The following is a 20,674-nucleotide window of genomic DNA, read 5'->3' as shown; positions in this document are numbered from 1 at the left end:
AGAGGAGAGATTACAACCAACACCACAGATATACAATTATCAGAACATACTATGAGCAACTAAACAACAAGTTAGGCAATCTGGAAGAAATGGATGCGTTCCTAGAGATGTATAAACTACCAAAACTGAATGAGAAAGAAATAGAGAACCTGAACAGGCCCATTAACCAGTAAGGAAATTGAAACATAAATCAAAAATCTCGGAACAAACAAGAGCCCAGGGCCAGATGGCTTCCCAGGGGGGAATTTTGCCAAACATCTAAAGAAGAATTAATAATTATTCTCCTGAAACTGTTCTAAAAAATAGAAATGGAAGGAAAACTTCCATACTCATTTTATGAGGCCAGCATTACCTTGATCCCCAAACTAAAGACCTCAACAAAAAGGAGAATTACAGACCAATATCCTTGATGAACATGGATGCAAAAATTCTCACCAAAATACTAGCCAATAGGATCCAATAGTACATTATAAGGATTATTCACCAAAGTCAAGAGGAATTTATTCATGGGTTTCAAGCGTGGTTCAATATCTGCAAATTGATCAATGGGATAGACTACATTAATAAAAGAAAGAACAAGAGCCACATGATATTCCTAGTAGGTGCTGAAAAAGCATTTGACAATGTACAGTATCCTTTTTTAATCAAAACTCTTCACAGTGTAGGGATAAAGGGTACATACCTCAATATTATCAAAGCCATCTATGAGAAACCTACAGCAAAAATCATTCTCAATGGGGAAAAACTGAGAGCTTTTCCCCTAAAGTCAGGAACACGGCAGGGATGTTCACTATCACCATTGCTATTCAACATAGTACTAGAAGTCCTAGCCTTGCAATCAAATACCAAAAAGAAATAAAAGGCACCTGAATCAGCAAAGAAGATATCAAACTCTCATTCTTTGCAGATGATATGATACTTTATGTAGAAAATCCAAAAGACTCCACTCCAAAACAGCTAGAACCCATACATGAATTCAGTAAAGTGTCAGGATATAACATCAATGCATAGAAATCAGTTGCATTTCTATACACCAACAGCAAGACAGAAGGAAGAGAAATTAAGGAGCTGATTCCTTTTATAATTGCACCCAAAATCACAAGATACCTAGGAATAAATCTAACCAAAGAGACAAAGAATCTGTACTCAGAAAACTATAGAATACTCATGAAAGAAATTGAGGAAGACACAAAGAAATGGAAAAATGTTCCATCCTCTTGGATTGGAAGAATAAATGTTATGAAAATGCCTATGCCACCTAGAGCAATCTATACTCATTTAATGCAATGCCTATTAAAATACCATTGACTTTTTCTGAAAAGATGGAACAAACAATCCTAAAATTTATATGGAACCAGAAAAGACCCCAAATAGCCAGAGGAATGTTGAAAAAGAAAACCAAAGCTGGCGGCATCACAATTCCAGACTTCAGGCTCTATTACAAAGCTCCAAGCATCAAGACAGTATGGTGCTGGCACAAAAATAAACACATAGGTCAATGGAACAGAATAGAGAGCCCAGAAATGGACCATCAACTCTATGGTCAACTAATTTTCAACAAAGGTGGAAAGCATGTCTAATGGAAAAAAGAAAGTCTCTTCAACAAATGGTGTTGGGAAAATTGGACAGCCACATGCAGAAAAATGAAACCGGACCATTTCTTTATACCACACACAAAAATAGACTCAAAATGGATGAAAGACCTCAATGTGAGACAGGAAGCCATCAAAATCCTTGTGGAGAACACAGGCAGCAACCTCTTTGACTTCATCTGCAGCAACTTCTTCCTAGAAACATCGCCAAAGGCAAGGGAGGCAAGGGCAAAAATAACTATTGTGACATCATCAAGATCAAAAACTTTTGCACAGCAAAGGGAACAGTCAACAAAACCAAAAGTCAATGGACAGAATGGGAGAAGATATTTGCCAGTGACATATCAGGTAATGGGCTAGTATCCAAAATCTATAAAGAACTTATCAAACTCAACACCCAGAGAACAAATAATCCAGTCAAGAAATGGGCAGATGCCATGAATAGACATTTCTGCAAAGAAGACATCCACATGGCCAACAGACACATGAAAAAGTGCTTAATATCATTTGGTGTCAGGGAAATACAAATCAAAACCACAGCGTGATACCACCTCACACCAGCCAGAGTGGCTAACAAGTAAGAAAACGACAAGTGTTAGCCAGGATGTGGAGAATGGGGAACACTCCTACACTGGGAATACAAACTGGTGCAGCCACTCTGGTTGTATGGATGTTCCTCAAAATGTTGAAAATAGAGTTACCCTTGGACCCTGCAACTGCACTACTGGGTATGTACCCTAAAGATACAGATGAGTGATCTGAAGGGGCACATACACCTGAATGTTTATAGCAGCAATGTCCACAGTAGCCAAGATGGAAGGAGCCTAGATGTTCATCAACAGACGAATGGGTAAAGAAGATGTGGTATATATACACAATGGAATATTATGCAGCTATCAAAAACCTGAAATCTGGCCATTTGCAATGATGTGGATGGAACTGGAGGGTATTATGCTAAGCAAAATAAGTCAATCACGGAAAGACAATTATCATATGATCTCACTGATATGAGGAATTTGAGAAACAAGAGAGAGGATCATACAGGAAGGGAGGAAGAAAATGACACAAAACAAAACCAGAGAGGGAGACAAGGCATAAGAGACTCTTAATCTCAGGAAACAAATTGAGGGTTGCTGGAGTAGAGGGGTGTGGGAGGGATGGGGTGGCTGGGTGATGGACATTGGGGAGGGTATGTCCTATGATGAGCACTGTGAATTGTGTAAGATTGATGAATCACAGACCTGTAACCCTGAAACAAATAATGCATTATTTCTTAATTAAAAAAAAAAATAACAGACCTGTCAGAAAGCAGAAGAAGGGCAAATACTCTGATTTTCAAAAGAGATAAAAAGGTGCCCTCTAAAATTATACTGGACATCTAGGTACCAAACTATGGGAAAACTGAAGAATTAAAATGTAAGTAAATGGCAGTAATTACTAGCATTCGGCATGGATTCTCCAGGAGTGAGTTATGTCAAACTAGATTTTTTTAAGTTGAATTCTTAAGTAAGAAGGAAAGGGTGTCTTTATTTCAGTAACACATTAAAAAAATCCCAACTTATTTTTGATAAGATGAAAAAGTAGATTATTTCACAGTGATTAATAACTGGATGAAAAAGTCATATCTACAGTGTTTATTATTTGATCATCAGGTATCTGAAAAGAGATTTCTAGTGGTATCAAAATCAGTTTTCAGGCCTGGCTCTCATTGTTTGGTGATTTAACTGGAGACTATAGACTTCATACTGAATGATTAATGGGTGAATAGAAAACTGGGAGGAGGTGTTAACATGTTGCATACTCTAAGACTAATTTTTGACTGGTGAGAACAAAGGGCTAGATTCTGTAGGATGAAATGTTAGGAGGAAAAAAATTAAATTCTGCATTTAGGGGCAAAGAAATATTAATTGTCCAAATATATGATGGGGAGATTGCAGTAATCCTTGTAAAAAAGAATTGGACAATTTAGTTCAAAAGTGAATACAGAGATATTAATTAGGTAAGTCTGATGACGCTGACATCAAATTTAATAATCTAAAAGGAGAATAAACTGTTGCCTTACAGACTGTTACAAAGTTTATTTTTTTTAAACTAAGTATTTCATATTAGGGACTTTTCTGTAGGAACCATATTATAGATGATTAGATTTCTAAGCCATCCCATAAGAATATGTCAACTTATGTAGAAGAATTATAGCTTTACTAAGAGGTGTCTGACTTCATAATTTGGGGACAGGATCCTGTGTTTTAGTAGGGAGAAGTAGGTGGAAAAGTTTTCTCTTCAATGTTTGTGAGGGAGTGGCTACCCCAAGGCAAATTTTGGAAATGGGTGAAATTTTCCATTGACCTCTGTGTGCATCTCTCTGATCAAACATTCTTCTACTGCCAGGATATGACTAGAATACAATGTGGTTTGTGCTATGATAGTGACATATATGGGTGTCAGATGGAGAGTAATGAGCTAGTTCATATGAATGTATGATTGAATATGTGTACCCCATGACCTTGGAGTTAGCTGCATTTAGAAATGAAATGCTTGTTAAATAAAATGAATTTAACATTGATATGAATTCAGTTGCAAGCAGGGAATATAATGGAATAAAGGAACTTTAGGTATTGTGGATAAGGTTATATGGGGAGAAGGGAATGATCCGCAAGGGTGCATTTGCTCCGGCTTAAGGACTCTTCCTGGAGACATCTATTACTTCTGTCAAGTGTTTGTTTTCTTCCCTTTGGATCTGAAAACTGGGATTTTACTCTAGTCTTTTTGTCTTCAAACCTGACCTTTTTCACTTTATAAAATAGTCTCAATTGGAGAGAAGTAAAAAAGTGGCAGATTTCTATTCAACATAAGGAAGAACTTTATAAAAGTAACCCCAGGGGTGCCTGGGTGGCTCAGTCAGTTAAGCATCTGCTTTAGGCTCAGATCATGATCCCAGGATCTTGGGATGGAACTCAACACCAGGCTCCCTGCTTGATGGAGGTCTGCTTGTCCTTTTCCCTCTGCCCCCACCTTCCTCTCCTACGTGCTGTCTTCCCGCCTTGTGCTCTTTCCCTAGCCATTGTGCACTCCCTCTCTTTCTCTCAAATCATCATCATCATCATCTCAGAATCTAATGGTATAGTGAGTATCTCATCATTTTTATTCATCTAAATCCAATACATTGTTGAAATGAAGGATGTTATAGGAGTTATTTTTGAATTGTTTGAGAACTACTCCCTAGCTCATTAGATTTTATGGATTATAAAATGCAAATATCCTGGATTATAGTACCCACAACCTAGTAGGATTTTTATTTTGGATTCACATAGTGGTATTGCTCTAAGAATTTGGCAACAATTTGTTAGACTTTGACCTTGCTTTAACTTATTTTTTTTTAAGATTTTATTTATTTATTTGACAGGCAGAAATCACAAGTAGGCAGAGAGGCAGGCAGAGAGAGAGGGGGAAGCAGGCTCCCTGCTGAGCAGAGAGCCTGATGCGGGGCTCGATCCCAGGACCCTGAAACCATGACCTGAGCTGAAGGCAGAGGCTTTAACCCATTGAGCCACCCAGGTGCCCCACCTTGCTTTAATTTATTTTGCAAAATTCTGCAATTTTCTGCCTATTACAGTCATGATCTCTAATCAGTCAAGATTACTGAACAGGACAGATACAAAAGATCCAAAAGATTTTTATAAGAAACAGCATTTATTCAAAGAAGAATAATTATATGTAGCCAAGGTTCTTCAAGGACTTGTTGGTATATTATTTTATAATTTTGCAATGAAAAAAAATGAACTTCTCAACAACTTTCTTTACTTAATGTGTATTAAAGACATTATCACAGATTTAGAAGATAATTTGGCTGAATTAGGTTTGTCTTTTATCTCTTTGTTGAAAGACATTCTTCTAGTGGGATTATATATGATGTGGATAATTTTTATTCTTAATTTTTTTATTTTCCTTGTGGAAAATTTTTCTATATTCCTTGCTTCCAATTTCTGGTGCCCAATGTAGCTTCGAAAATCTGTTATGAATGGATTTCTGTGAAAGGACATGGTTTTTTAAATTTTATTTTATTTCTTTTCAGCATAACAGAATTCATTGTTTTTGCACCACACCCAGTGCTCCATGCAATCAATACGTGCCCTCCTTAATACCCATCACCTGGCTCCCCCAACCTTTCACCCCCCGCCCCTTCAAAACCCTCTGATTGGGGCGCCTGGGTGGCTCAGTGGGTTAAAGCCTCTGCCTTCGGCTCAGGTCATGATCTCAGGGTCCTGGGATGGAGCCCCACATCGGGTTCTCTGCTCAGTGGGGAGCCTGCTTCCTCCTCTCTCTTTCTCTCTGCCTGCCTCTCTGCTTACTTGTGATTTCTCTCTGTCAAATAAATAAATAAAATCTTTAAAAAAAAAAAAAAAAACCTTCAGATTGTTTTTCAGAGTCCATAGTCTCTCATGGTTCACCTCCCCTTCCAATTTCCCTCAACTCCCATCTCCTCTCCATCTCTCTATGTCTTCCATGTTATTTGTTATGCTCCACAAATAAATGAAACCATATGATACTTGACTCTGTCTGCTTGACTTATTTCACTCACCATGATCTCTTCCAGTCCTGTCCATGTTGCTACAAAAGTTGGATATTCATCCTTTCTGATAGAGGCATAATACTCCATAGTGTATATGAACCACATCTTCCTTATCCATTCGTCCTTTGAAGGGCATCTTGGTTCTTTCCACAGTTTGGTGACCATGGCACTACTGGGTATTTACCCCAAAGATACAGTTGTAGTGAAAAGAAAGGACATGTTTTTAAAGGCTGTGAAAGTTCACTTAGATCTTACTTCAGTTCACAATAGTGTCCTCTACTTTTTGTAGATAAAAAAGAACAAAGCAAAGTCAGTAATCTTGACTTGAATTATATGTAGGATAGTTCCTGTCATGAGAGAGGTAACAAATAAACTCCTTTGTGAGTACTCATTTACTAGAACCCTATGGTTATGGAGACTGAAGGACATACTTTATTGTACTTTATATTGGCGCCAGGCTATGCAGAAGGGTCATCATGGGAATATCCTATTTCTCAATTTATATTTGCTTCTGTTAGAGGGAATCAAAGTGGGGGTGGAATGATTGGAAAAAGTGAAAACCAAAACCAGAATCAAGCTAAACCAAAACAAAACATTTCAGTCCTAGAAATGCATTTGAGAGAAACCATTTGGCAATAGTGGTGGAACCTTTCTTAAAACATCATCTGTATTTCAGGGGCTCCTGGGTGGCTCAGTGGGTTAAGCCGCTGCCTTCGGCTCAGGTCATGATCTCAGGGTCCTGGGATTGAGCTCCGAATCGGGCTCTCTGCTCGGCAGGGAGCCTGCTTCCTCCTCTCTGTCTGCCTGCCTCTCTGCCTGCTTGTGAACTCTCTCTGTCAAATAAATAAATAAAACAAATCTTAAAAAAAAAACATCATCTGTATTTCAGATGAATAGCTGAGAAAGAGATCATGTTTCTACTTTTATAAAGGAAATAAAACCAGTGAAAAGGGAAGAAAAACAAGGTAGTATATGCCTACGTCAAATGGCTTTGTATCTTTATTATGTTATTTTTTATTTTTTTAAGAATATATTTATTTATTTATTTGTCAGAGAGAGAGAGAACACAAGCAGGCAGAGGTAGAGAGAGAAGCAGGCTCCCCACCAAGCAAGGAGCCCGATTTGGGACTCAGTCCCAGGAGCCTGGGACCATGCCATGATCCGAAGGCAGTGGCCCAACCAACTTAGCCACCCGGGCGTCCCTATAAATATATATATTTTAAGCCCATGATTTTTTAAATTAAGTTTTTAATTTTAATTCCAGTATAGTTAACATACAGTGTTATATTAGTTTCAGGTGTGCAATACAGTGATTCAAGAATTCTATACATTGCTTAGTGCTCATCACATTAAGTGTACTCTTAATCCCCTTCACCTGTTTCACCCATCCTCCTGCCCATCTTCCTTCTAATATGCTTTATTTTAAATGAGTACCCTTCGTTAAAGTTATTATTTTTTCAATGGGAACATTTTTTACTTGAAGCATATTTCAGAATGCTTCATATATTTTTATATCATAGAATTACAGTAATTTATTTATACTTTCATTTGAAAAGAAATTCAAGCAATATTTTTTCACTTGATATAATTTGAATAATATATTTTTTTTCCAAAGCAAAAATGTGTTTTGAAAAGGAAAGGAATTGTAGGCACTTTGAGTGGCGTGTGGTAGAGTTAAGGATAGACTGAAAACAGGACAACACGGTAGTCTGAAAGGGGGCATAGAGGCCCTGAACAGGCTGTTTGGTTGGGTGTAGAAATGTGCTACATTTCAGAAGGTATACTCTGTCTCTGAATTCAACAATGTTGGTGGTTTCTTTTTAAAAAAAATTTTATTTATTTATTTGACACACAGAGAGAGAAATCACAAGTAGTCAGAGAGGTAGGCAGAGAGAGAGGGGGAAGCAGGCTTTCCGATGAGCAGAGAGCCGGATGTGCGACTTGATCCCAGGACCCTGAGATCATGACCTGAGCTGAAGGCAGAGGCTTAACCCACTGAGCCATCCAGGCGCCCTGTTGGTGGGTTTTTTTTTTTTTTTAAAGGTTAAGGTGCATGTTTTTTTTTTTTTTTTTTAAGATTTTATTTATTTACTTGAAAGAGAGTGAGATCACAAGTAGGCAGAGAGGCAGGCAGAGAGAGAGAGGAGGAAGCAGGCTTCCCGCTGAGCAGAGAGCCCGATGCGGGGCTCGATCCCAGGACCTTGGGATCATGACCTGAGCCGAAGGCAGAGGCTTAACCCACTGAGCCACCCAGGCGCCCCTGTTGGTGGGTTTTATATAAAATTCTCAACATTTATAGTACAGTTGACCCTTGAACAACACAAGGATTCAGGGCACTGATACTCCCTCTCCCTTAAAAATTGGCTTATAACTTTTATAGTATTTGCCTCTGTTTAAAAAAAAATTATGGGGTCACCTGGGTTTCTTATTCAGTTAAGCATCCAACTCTTGATTTCAGCTCAGGTCATGATCTCAGGGTCGTGAGATAGAGCTCCACATTTGGTACTGCACTGGGCATGGAGCCTGCTTAAGATTCTCTCTCTCTCTCCCTCTGAGCTCCCCCCTCCCAACTCTCTCTCTCAAAACACAAAAGCAAATAATAAAATATAAATAAATAAAAATTATGTTATTAATCTAAGAATTATAGTTCATCAGCATAAGAGTTAATTTTAGTTACAGTATGGTTTTAAGTGTATGTCTTTCTCAGCATGTGTATCAGGTGTACAGTGTGGAAAGGCCTTGGTAAAGCACTGACCTTTTCACTTAAACATACACGTGAAGACCTTGATTATCTTTGGAATACGTACAGTAACACACTTATGGATCTAGGGAAGGATTTGCTAGAGTAGTAAGAGGTTGATGACCAAAGAGATTCAGATTTTATGGAACTAGGCCAATGGGTGTTGACAAAGTCTAGGAGGGGAATGGGAAAAGACCCTCAGGGGAATCAACTGGGAGGGAGCATGGGCCCTACCCTGAGACTCTGATATCCCTTGGAGTTGGAGGCAGGAGTATAGAAAAAAGAACAATTCTATCTCCTAGAATCACTGGGATGGAAAAGAGTGTTGAAGGGATTGATTCTGGATAAGAGAAACACTTTGAAAATATGTACTCATTCTTTCCTTCCTCCCTTCCCTTTTCCCACATATGTACTTGTGATAAAGTTTAATTTATAAATTAGGCACAGTAAGAGGTTAATAATAATAACAACTAATGAAACAATTATAACAATATACTGTAATAAAAGTTTTGTGATATGGTCTCTCTCTTCTTCAAAATATCTTATTGTACTCAGTCTTCATTTTGTGTGATGGTAAACTGCCTATCAGTTGAGATGAAGTGAGGTGAATGACCTAGGCATTGTGATGTAGCCTTAGGCTTCTATTTATTTTTTGATGATATGTCAGAAGGAGAATCATCTGTTTCTAGAGTGGATCACGATTGACTATAGGTAACTGAAGCCACAAAATGCAAAACTCTAGAAAAGGGGGTACTACTGTAATACTTCCTAGTTATTTTTGTTTTAGTTTTCATGGGTTCCATGGGAAGTATCTGGATATTTTCTGGGGGTGGACTCTTATGTTCTCTTGCCTACAAATAGAGAAGAAAATGGGTAAAATCTAAGTGGGAAGGTTTTTGCCTTGATAGTAACACATGTTTCTGTGGACTATAAATTTATTATTTTTTTTTTAACAGACTAAGTTACATATAGGTGATACCTGTTTCTTACTGCTTATCTCTGTGGGCCTTTGATAAATTCTTAATTGTGAATAAGTTAATACAAATTTAAGTAATAAGTTTAAGTAATAAATTTAAGTAATAAATTAATACAAATTAATACAAATGGAGATTTGGGTAATAGTTTTTATGGCTAACTTGTTAATTTGAATATGTAATAATAAATATGCCACATGTGGTCATTTGAGATATTTGTGTATTCTTATACAAAAAAGTCACTGGTTTTAAAATTAATGTTAATGCATTAAAGATGGCTTGTCATTTTTTCTTTTATTGTCTTGCCCAAATATCAATCTCTTCTCTCCTTTTATAATAACTATGCCAATTTAGTTTATTTTCTGTATAGGAAAGTAAATTGTCCCCTAATTTCTTTTTCAATCAAAACTCTCAAACAGTCCCCCAAACAAATAGAGATGTATAGCATCTTCCAAAGTCCTACTTGCCTCCTCATATGAGTCATTATTAACAAGAACAAGCAAAATATGAATGTTGGCTGTATTAGTGCTATGATTTCTTGGAAGTTAGAGGACTTGCATGCCATAAGATATTTTGCATCAACTTGGCCATTCATTTTTACTTAAAAATCCTGAACAAATGCAAACCCACCCTGGGTTATTATTTTAGTCATGAACATACCATCATAGATTAATTTGTTAGAGGATTTAAGTCCAGACCGCATGACCAGAGAACAGATAGGGAAGGAATTGTTTATTTCTCTGTTAGTGGGTTTGTCACCGTGGTCCTCTGAGGGCTACAGCCAATATCAGGAAGAGATGCTGCATACAGATCTCATGCACTCTATGATTTTCACTAGTGCTTCCCTTTAGAAGGTATTTTTCTTTACTAATATCTTTTCATTTTTGTGCACAGGCAGCATGTCAGCTGAAACACCAGTCACACTGAATATTGATCCTCAGGATCTGCAGGTCCAAACATTTACTGTAGAGAAGCTACTGGAGCCACTCATAATCCAGGTATGAAGACCATGGAAATAACAATATGTAACTTCAGAAGAACTAAAAAATGGGAAAAGTAGATCATGAACCAAGGAAAGATTTGATTTTTGTAGAAGGAATATGGCATCTAAAATTGCTTTTAAAAAATACCGTTAAGGGCACCTGGGTGGCTCAGTGGGTTAAAGCCTCTGTCTTCGGCTCAGGTCATGATCCCAGGGTCCTGGGATCAAGCCCTGAATCGGGCTCCCTGCTTGGCGGGGGGCCTGCTTCCCCCTGCCCCCTGCCTGCCCCTCTGCCTAAGTGTGATCTCTGTCTGTCAAATAAATAAATAAAATCTTTAAAAAAAAATCTTAAATACCGTTAACATACAAAAAGTATAATATATTTAGTAGTAATAATACATTTTGGAAAGTCCCCCCCATTCTCTTTTGAAAGCATTAGCTGTGGGATGCCTGGGTGACTCAGTCAGTTCAGTGTCCAACTCTTGATTTTGGCTTAGGTCATGATCATGGGGTTGTGAGATTGAATCCTGTGGGGGTCTGAGCTCAGCATGGAGTCTTCTTGTCTCTCTCCGTATCCCTGCTTGTGTGCACATGCTCTCACTCTCAAATAAATAAAATCTTAAAAAAATAAAAGCAACAGCCATAAAAATATTTACATATAGCTTTCAAAGTAACTTTATATAAAATCTCTTGTTTTATAGTCATGAAAACTGAGTGAGGCAGGCAGCATGGTTAAAACCACCCTTATTACATAGATAAGGGGATTGAGCCTAGAGAATTTCTGTGACTTGTCCCAAGGTACATGGGGCTCATTTGTCAAATAGGAAATTATTTTTAAAATAATAAAATGTGTGAGAAAAGCAGCTATTTAAGAAATTGTGTGATAAAGTCTTTCATAAAGTCAGTAATTCTTTCACAATATACATCATGATTCCTTGGCTTATTATATAAGCCCAGATTTTATTTATTGGAGTTCTTAAAGCAGAGCATGAAAAAAATTATACTATGCTGTAGATTTAATTTTTTTGTCCTTACCCCAGAATTTATGAGGGAAATTCCCTTATGCTTATCATACATTGTGCCTCCTACAACACATTATTCCTTTTCTTTTTTTCTTTTATTTAAGTATAATTAACATACAGTGTTATATCAGTTTTAGGTATACATGGATTCAACAATTCTGTATATTTCTCAGTGCTTGAGATAAGTGTACTCTTAGTTCCCTTTATCTGTTTCACCCATCCCTCCCATGTTCCCTTTGGCAACCACCAGTTTGTACTCTGAATTTATGTCTTTTTTTGGTATGTGTGTTTGTTCATTCATTTGTTTTGTTTCTTAAGTTCCACATTTAAGTGAAATCATATGGTACTTGTCTTTCTCTGACTGACATGTTTCACTTAGTGTTAAACCCTCTAGGGCCATCCATGTTGTTGCAAATGGCAGGACTTCATTCTTTTTTAATGGCTGAATAATATTGCATCATATATGTATACCACCTCTTCTTTATTCATACATCTGATGATGGACACTTGGGCCATTTCCACAACTTGGCTAATGCAGATAATGCTGCAATAAATATGGGAGTGTATATATATTTTTATTTACTGCTTTTGTATTTTTTTGGTAAATATCTAGTAGTTCAATTATTGGATCATATGGTAGTCCTATTTTTAATTTTTTGAGGAACTTCCATACTGTTTTCCAGTGGCTGCACCAGTTTACATTCCTACCACCAGTGCATGAGGATTTTTTTTCTCTATATCCTTGCCAACACTTGTTTTTTGTGTTTTTGATTTTAGCCATTCTGACCAGTGTGAAGTGGTATTCCATTGTGGTTTTGATTTGTATTTCTCTGATGCTGAGTGATGTTGAGCACTTTTTTAATGTATCACCAAGGTTTTTGGTGAAACTTTTAAATGAATTCTCACAAGTCATTTAAGATTTTGTTCCTATGCAGTTACCAGGTATGAATAGGAAAATGGCCTTCATTTTGGTGACAGCTCATAAAAGCTAGTACACTTACGTGACTTCTTATTTGTTCCGTAACAGTAGAACATTAGAGTTGGTCACTTAAGACTTGCTAATCAGGAAATCCTCCAAGATGGTGGAGGAGTAGGGGATCCTAGTTTTGTGTGGTTCCTGGAAATCAGTTAGATATCAAATTATTCTGTAAACCTACAAAATCAACCAGAGATCTGAGAAAAGAATGCTACAATTCTACAAATAGAAAAGCAACCACTTTTTGCAAGATAGGAGGTGAGGAGACCTGAATCCGAAGCAATACATTGGAAGATAAACCTTTAGGAGAGGGAGCCTCTGTAAGCTGGGTACCAGAAAGTGTTATAAGCAGCAGAGCACAAAATTGGAACTTTTAGAAGTTTACCTGAAAGGTGCTCAGGAAGTGAAGCAGGCGGAATCCCAGGTGGGACAGCTTGGTCTCAGGAACCCCAGGCTCACAGATAGAATGAGGGTGTCTGAGTGCAGCAGAGTTCCCAGGCATTGGAGTGGGGAAGCCAGTTGCAAACAGTGAGACCAGGCTCTGGCTTACTGCTTGGTGTTGCCATAAATTGAGAACCACTGCCTAGTTGGTCTAATGCTCTCTGAGCAAGGGTGCAGCAAGAGACAGAACCACAGAGAGATCCCCTTCCCTACCCTGGAAGGAGCTGGGGAGCATGAGCGCCACAGAGTCCATAAAGTTTGGAGATTCGAATTAGGGTAGAGTGCCTGAGATAAAAATGCTCGGTTACAGGCTGGGTAAACATAGAGTGTGGATGGAAACTGAGGAGACAAGTGTAAGTGACCACTTTTCTGTGAGGGTGCACTGAAGAGTGGGGACATGAATTTTCAGCTCCTGGGCTAGAGATGGGGGGACAGACAGTTATTTTCACCACCCCCACCAGCTCTGGAGCCCACTTACATTGAGCCTGGCCCCTCAAGGGAGTTGTAGTTCCACTGGGGCAAAGACACCTAAGAATCAGGCAAAAGGCCTCTCCCCCAAAAGACCAGCAGGAACTTCTGGCAAATACCAAGTTTACTAATGGTACAGAACTGAAAACTCTGGCTCCTGGGGAAAGAAGTATATAGCATTTGTGGTTTTTTTCTTATTATTCTTTAGTCCTTCAGTTTTATATTTTATTATCCTTTTCAGCTGTTTTCTTATTTTATCAATTTTTTTAAGTCTTTTTAAATTTTCACTTATGGTTTATATATATATATATATATTTCATTTTTGGCTTCCCTTCATTTTATTCAACTTTACTTTTGTATTTATATAAGTTTTTCTTTCTGACCTATTTTGGGAGACCTATTCTAGTTTCTTCTAACACAACCAAAATACACTCAGAATCTAGTTTACTGTTCTGTTTGGTTCAAATTCTTATCTGATTTTATTCTCATTTCATTTCCATTTTTCCCCCTTTTCTGTTTGGTTTCTGTTCTTTTCTGATTAGTGTATAATTTTCTGGTGTGGTTATTATTCTTTAGTCCTTCAGTTTTATATTTTATTATTCTTTTCAACTATTTTCTTACCAATTGTTTTTTTTAAGTCTTTTTAAGTTTTCATTTTTATACTTAAAGTTTATACATATACATTTCATTTCTGGTTTCATTTCACTGCATTCAACTACATTTTTGTATATTTCTATAAGGTTTTCTTTCTTGCCTATATTGGGATCTAGTTTCTTCTAACAAACAGGATAGAGATCCAGTTTATTGTTCTGTTCTGTCCTACTTGTTTGATTTTATTCACAGTTTTTTTTCTTTTTCTTTTCTTTTTTGTTTCTGTTCTTTTCTGATTTGTGTAATAAATATTTTTCTGGTGTCATTGTTATGTTTGTATTTTCCATCACTTTCATCTATTCTTTTCTGGATATAATGACAAGATGGAAGAACTCACCCCCCCCCCCCCCCCCAAAGAGAACAAAAGGCAGAAATCACAGCTAGGAATCTAATAAATAGGGATATAAGTAAGATGTTGGAACTAGAATTCAAAACAATGATTGTAAAGATAATAGCTGGGCTTGAAAAAAGCATGGAGGTCAGTAAAGAAACCCTTCATGGAGAAATAAAACACCTGAAATCTGGTTGAAATAAAAAATGCTATTTCTGAGATATAATAATAAAGGCTCTAACTGTTAGGATAAATGAGGCAGAACTTAGAGTCAGTGATATAGAAGATAAAATGATGGAAAATAAGGAAGCTGAAGAAAAGAACAATAAATAATGGATCATGAGGGGAGGATTCAAGAGATCAGCAATACCATAAAGCGAAACAATATTAGAATACTTGGGGTCCCAGAGGAAGAGGCAAAAGAGAGAGAAAGGGGCAGAAGGATTAATAAAACAAATTATAGCTGAGAACTTCCCTAATCTGGGGAAGGAAACAGGCATTCAAGTCCAAGAGGTATAAGGAACTCTCCTCAAAATCAATAAAAATAGGCCAACACCTAGACATATAATAGTGAAGCTTGCAAATTTCAGAAATGAAGAAAAAATCCTGAAAGCAGCTCAGGGACAAGAGGTCTTTAACCTACAAGGGTAGAAACATAAGGCTAGCAGCAGACCTGACCACAGAGACCTGACAGGCCAGAAAGGACTGGCATGATATATTTAATGTGCTAAATGGGAAAAATATGCAGCCAAGAATACTTTATCCAGCAAGGCTGTCCTTAAGAATGGAAGGAGGGATGAAGAGCTTCCATGACAAACAGAAACTAAAAGAATTTGTGATCACTAAACCAGCCCTGCAAGATATATTAAAGGGGATTCTTTAAGCAAAGAGAGAGCCCAAAAGTAACAAAGACCAGAAAGGAACAGAACAATATACAGAAACAGTGACTTTACAGGTAATACAAAAGCACAAAATTTATATCTTTCAATAATTACCCTGAATGTAAATGGACTAATGTTCCAGTCAGAAGACACAGGGTATCAGATTGGATTAAAAAGCCCCAAGACCCATTGATAATGCTATCTACAAAAGACTCATTTTAGACCCAAAGACACCTCCAGATTTAAAATGAGGGGGTGGAAAATCATTTATCATGTTAATGGACATCAAAAGAAAGCTGGGGTGGCAATCCCTCTATCAGAAAAATTAGATTCTAGGGGGAGGAGTCAAGATGGCGGAAAAGTAGCAGGCTGAGATGACACCAGGTAGCAGGAGATCAGCTAGATAGCTTATCAAACCATTGTGAACACCTACAAATCCAACAGGAGATTGAAGAGAAGAAGAGCAACAATTCTAGAAACAGAAAATTGACCACTTTCTATAAGGTAGGACCGGTGGAGAAGTGAATCCAAAGTGATGGGAAGATAGACCGCGGTGGGAGGGGCCGGCTCCTGGCAAGCAGTGGAACAATGGAGCATAAAATTAGGACTTTTAAAAGTCTGCTCCACTGAGGGACATCGCTCCAGAGGCTAACCCGGGGTGAAGCCCACATGGGGTCAGCGGACTCTAGGTCCTGTGGGGTCACAGAAGGATCGAGGGTGTCTGAGTATCGCAGAGCTCTCAGATATTAGAGTGGGGAAGCCAGCAACAGAGACAGAGCTGAGGAGTGAGCTCTCAACTCGGGGTTACCTTGAACCATAATCCATGGCACAGGCCATTTCTCTTTGAGTGGAGTCCCCACAAGATCTGGGGAGACACCCCCTAGAAGAGCACAGGGATCCGTGGGGTTCAGAGACTCCAGGCGGAGCTGTGTGCCAGAGACAGAGATGCTTGGTCACAGGTTGGGTGAGCTTGGAGCATGGCTGGAGGCCAGGGAGATGGGAGTGATTGAGCGGTTTTCTCCAAGCGCGACCAGAGGCCAGGGAGAAGGGAGTGATTGAGTGCTTTTCTCTGAGGGTGCACTGAGGAGTGGGGCCCTGAGCTCTTGGCTCCTCCAGGCCAGAGATTGGGAGGCCGCTATTTTCATTCCCGTCCTCTGGAACTCTACAGAAAGCGTTCAGGAAACAAAAGCTCCCGAAAGTGAACCTGAACGGATTACTTAGCCTGGCCCCTGGTAAGGGTGGTGCAATTCTGCCTCGCACAAAGACATTTGAGAATACTACAACAGGCCCCTCCCCCAGAAGATCAACAAGAAATCCAGCCAATACCAAGTTCACTTACTAAGGAGAACAGTGGAATTCCAGAGGAGGAGAAGGCAAAGCATGGAATTCATGGCTTTCTCCCCACTATTCTTTAGTCTTGCAGTTAATTAATTTAATTTTATTTTTTTTCTTCTGCTAATTTTTTAAACTTTTACCCTTTCCTCTTTTAATGTTTTTTAATTAGTTTATCTTAAAAAATTAATAATCTTTTTTGAACCTTCATTATTATAGTCATATTTTATCCTTCATTGTATCTAACTTTATTTTTTGCATACACATAGGGTTTTTTCTTCTAAAAAATTTGGGGTACAACTTCTTCTAATAGATCAAAATATACCCTAAATCTAGCTCCGGGCTTGTTCTAGTCTCCAGCCCAAGCAAATTCTCTCCACTTTCTTTTTCTTTATTCTCCCAACCAACTTACTTTATCAACTCTTTTTTTAGAAATTAAAAAAAAAATTTTTTCATCTTTATAGGCATATTACATCCCTTCATTGTGTTTACCCTTATATATGTTTTTCATTCTTTAAAATTTTGGGAGGTAGTTTCTTCTAAGAGACCAAAATACTCCCAAAATTAAGTGGGTGAACCTGTTCTAGTCACCAGTCTAATATATATATATATTTTTTTTCTTTTTTGTATTTTTTCTTTATTTGTTTTCTTTAAAAAAATTTTTTTTTCTGAACTTTTTTTTATCCCCTTTCTCCCCCCCCCGCCATGATTTGGGGTCTCTTCTGATTTGGTTAAAGCACATTTTCCTGGGGTCTTTGCTGCCCTTTTAGTATTTTATTTGCTCCTTCATATATTCTTATCTGAACAAAATGATAAGGCGGAAAAAGTCACAATAAAAAAAAGAACAAGAGGCAGTACCAAAGGCTAGGGACCTAATCAATACGGACATTGGTAATATGTCAGATCTAGAGTTCAGATGATGATTCTCAAGGTTCTAGCCGGGCTCAAAAAAGGCATGGAAGATATTAGAGAAACCCTCTCCAGAGAGATAAAAGCCCTTTGTGGAGAAGTAAAAGAACTAAAATCTAACCAAGTTGAAATAAAAAAAGCTATTAATGAGGTTCAATCAAAAATGGAGGCTCTTACTGCTAGGATAAATGAGGCAGAAGGAAGAATTAGTGATATAGAAGACCAACTGACAAGAATAAAGAAGCTGAGCAAAAGAGAGACAAATACTGGACCATGAGGGGAGAACTCGAGAGATAAGTGACACCATAAGACGAAACAACATTAGAATAGTTGGGATTCCAGAAGAAGAAGAAGAGAGAGAAGGGAGCTGAAGGTATATTGGAGAGAAATATTGTAGAGCATTTCCCTAATACGACAAAGGGAATAAGCATCAAAATCCAGGAAGTGCAGAGAACCCCCCTCAAAATCAATAAGAATAGGGCCACACCCTGTCACCTATTAGTCTTAGCGACAAAGAGAAAATCCTGAAAGCAGCCCGGGAAAAGAAGTCTGTAACATACAATGGTAAAAATATGAGATTGGCAGCGGACTTATCCACAGAGACATGGGAGGCCAGAAAGAACTGGCATGATATATTCAGAGCACTAAACAAGAAAAACATGCAGCCAAGAATACTATATCCAGCTAGGCTATCATTGAAAGTGGAGAGATAAAAAGCTTCCAGGACAAATAAAAACTGAAAGAATTTGCAAACACCAAACCAGCCCTATAGGAAATATTGAAAGGGGTCCTCTAAACAAAGAGAGACCCTTAAAGTAGTAGATCAGAAAGGAACAGAGACAATATACAGTAACAGTCACCTTACAGGCACTGCAATGGCACTAAATTCATATCTCTTAATAGTTACCCTGAATGTAAATGGGCTAAATGCCCCAATCAAAAGACACAGGGTATCAGAATGGAAAACAAACAAACAAACAAAACCCATCAATATGCTGTCAACAAGAAACTCATTTTAGACCCAAAGACACCTCCAGATTTAAAGTGAGGGGGTGGAAAACAATTTACCATGCTGATGGACATCAGAAGAAAGCTGGGGTGGCAATCCTTATATCAGACCAATTAGATTTTAAGCCAAAGACTACAGTAAGAGATGAAGAAGGACACTATATCATACTCAAAGTGTCTGTCCAACAAGAAGATCTAACAATTTTAAGTATCTATGCTCCTAAAATGGGAGCAGCCAACTATATAAACCAATTAATAACAAAATCAAAGAAATACATAGACAATAATACAACAATAGTAGGGGACTTTAACAGTCCCCTCACTGAAATGGACAGATCATCCAAGCAAAAGATCAACAAGGAAATAAAGGCCTTAAATGACACACTGGACCAGATGGACATCACAGATATACTCAGAACATTCCATCCCAAAGCAACAGAATACACATTCTTCTCTAGTGCGCATGGAACATTCTCCAGAATAGATCACATCCTGGATCATAAATCAGGTCTCAACCGGTATCAAAAGGTTGGGATCATTCCCTGCATATTTTCAGACCACAATGCTCTGAAGCTAGAACTCAATCACAAGAGGAAATTTGGAAAGAACCCAAATACATGGAGACTAATCAGCATCCTTCTAAACAGCATTCTTCTAAAGAATGAATGGGTCAACCACAAAATTAAATAAAAATTGAAAAAATTCATGGAAACAAATGATAATGAAAACACAACAGTTCAAAATCTGTGGGACACAGCAAAGACAGTCCTTAGAGGAAACTATATAGCGGTACAAGCCTTTCTCAAGAAACAAGAAAGGTTTCAAATACACAACCTACACCTAAAGGAGCTGGAAAAAGAACAAGAAAGAAAGCCTAAACCCAGCAGGAGAAGAGAAATAATAAAGATCAGAGCAGAAATCAATGAAATAGAAACAAAAAATAAAAACAAACAAACAAAAACAAAACACACACATACACACAAAACAAAAAACAATAGAACAAATCAATGAAACTAGGAACTGTGTTCTTTGAAATAATAAGATTGGTAAACCTCTGGCCAGACTTATCAAAAGGAAAAGAGAAAGGACCCAAATAAATAAAATCATGAATGAAAGAGGAGAGATCACAACCAGCACCAAAGAAATACAAACAATTATAAGAGCATACTATGAGCAACTCTACACCAACAAATTTGACAATCTGGAAGAAATGGATGCATTCCTGGAGACATATAAACTACCACAACTGAACCAGGAAGAAATAGAAACCCTGAACAGACCCATAACCAGTAAGGAGATTGAAACAGTCATCAAAAATCTCCAAACAAACAAAAGCCCAGGGCCAGACGGCTTCCCGGGGGAATTCTACCAAACATTTAAAGAAGAACTAATTCCTATTCTCCTGAAACTGTTCCAAAAAATAGCAATAGAAGGAAAACTTCCAAACTCATTTTATGAGGCCAGCATCACCTTGATCCCAAAACCAGACAAGGATCCCAACAAAAAAGAGAACTACAGACCAATATCCTTGATGAACACAGATGCAAAAATTCTCGCCAAAATACTAGCCAATAGGATTCAACAGTACGTTAAAAGGATTATTCACCACGACCAAGTGGGATTTATTCCAGGGCTGCAAGGCTGGTTCAACATCCAAAAATCAATAAATGGGATACAATACATTAATAAAAGAAAGAACAAGAACCATATCATACTCTTAGTAGATGCTGAAAAAGCATTTGACAAAGTACAGCATCCCTTCCTGATGAAAATTCTTCAAAGTGTAGGGATAGAGGG

The 20,674-nt window shown here is 37.9% G+C and overlaps 1 protein-coding gene across 6 annotated transcripts in view; it reads left to right on the top strand.

Moving 5' to 3' along the window:
• CTNNA3 (catenin alpha 3) overlaps positions 1 to 20,674 on the top strand; it is a 1,776,580-nt gene that overhangs the window by 43,788 nt on the left and 1,712,118 nt on the right. For all 6 annotated transcript variants that reach the window (XM_047701796.1, XM_047701794.1, XM_047701795.1 and 3 more), the window contains exon 2: positions 10,771 to 10,874. In XM_047701796.1, coding sequence (XP_047557752.1) covers positions 10,776 to 10,874 — 99 coding nt within the window. In that variant the 5' untranslated portion in view covers positions 10,771 to 10,775. The remainder of the gene's footprint in view (positions 1 to 10,770; positions 10,875 to 20,674) is intronic.

Source organism: Lutra lutra, chromosome 14, assembly GCF_902655055.1.
Source record: "Lutra lutra chromosome 14, mLutLut1.2, whole genome shotgun sequence".
Classification (NCBI taxonomy): domain Eukaryota; kingdom Metazoa; phylum Chordata; class Mammalia; order Carnivora; family Mustelidae; genus Lutra; species Lutra lutra.
The sequence above is the reverse complement of the archived record's forward strand: the minus strand, read 5'-3'. Positions and strand labels throughout refer to the sequence as shown.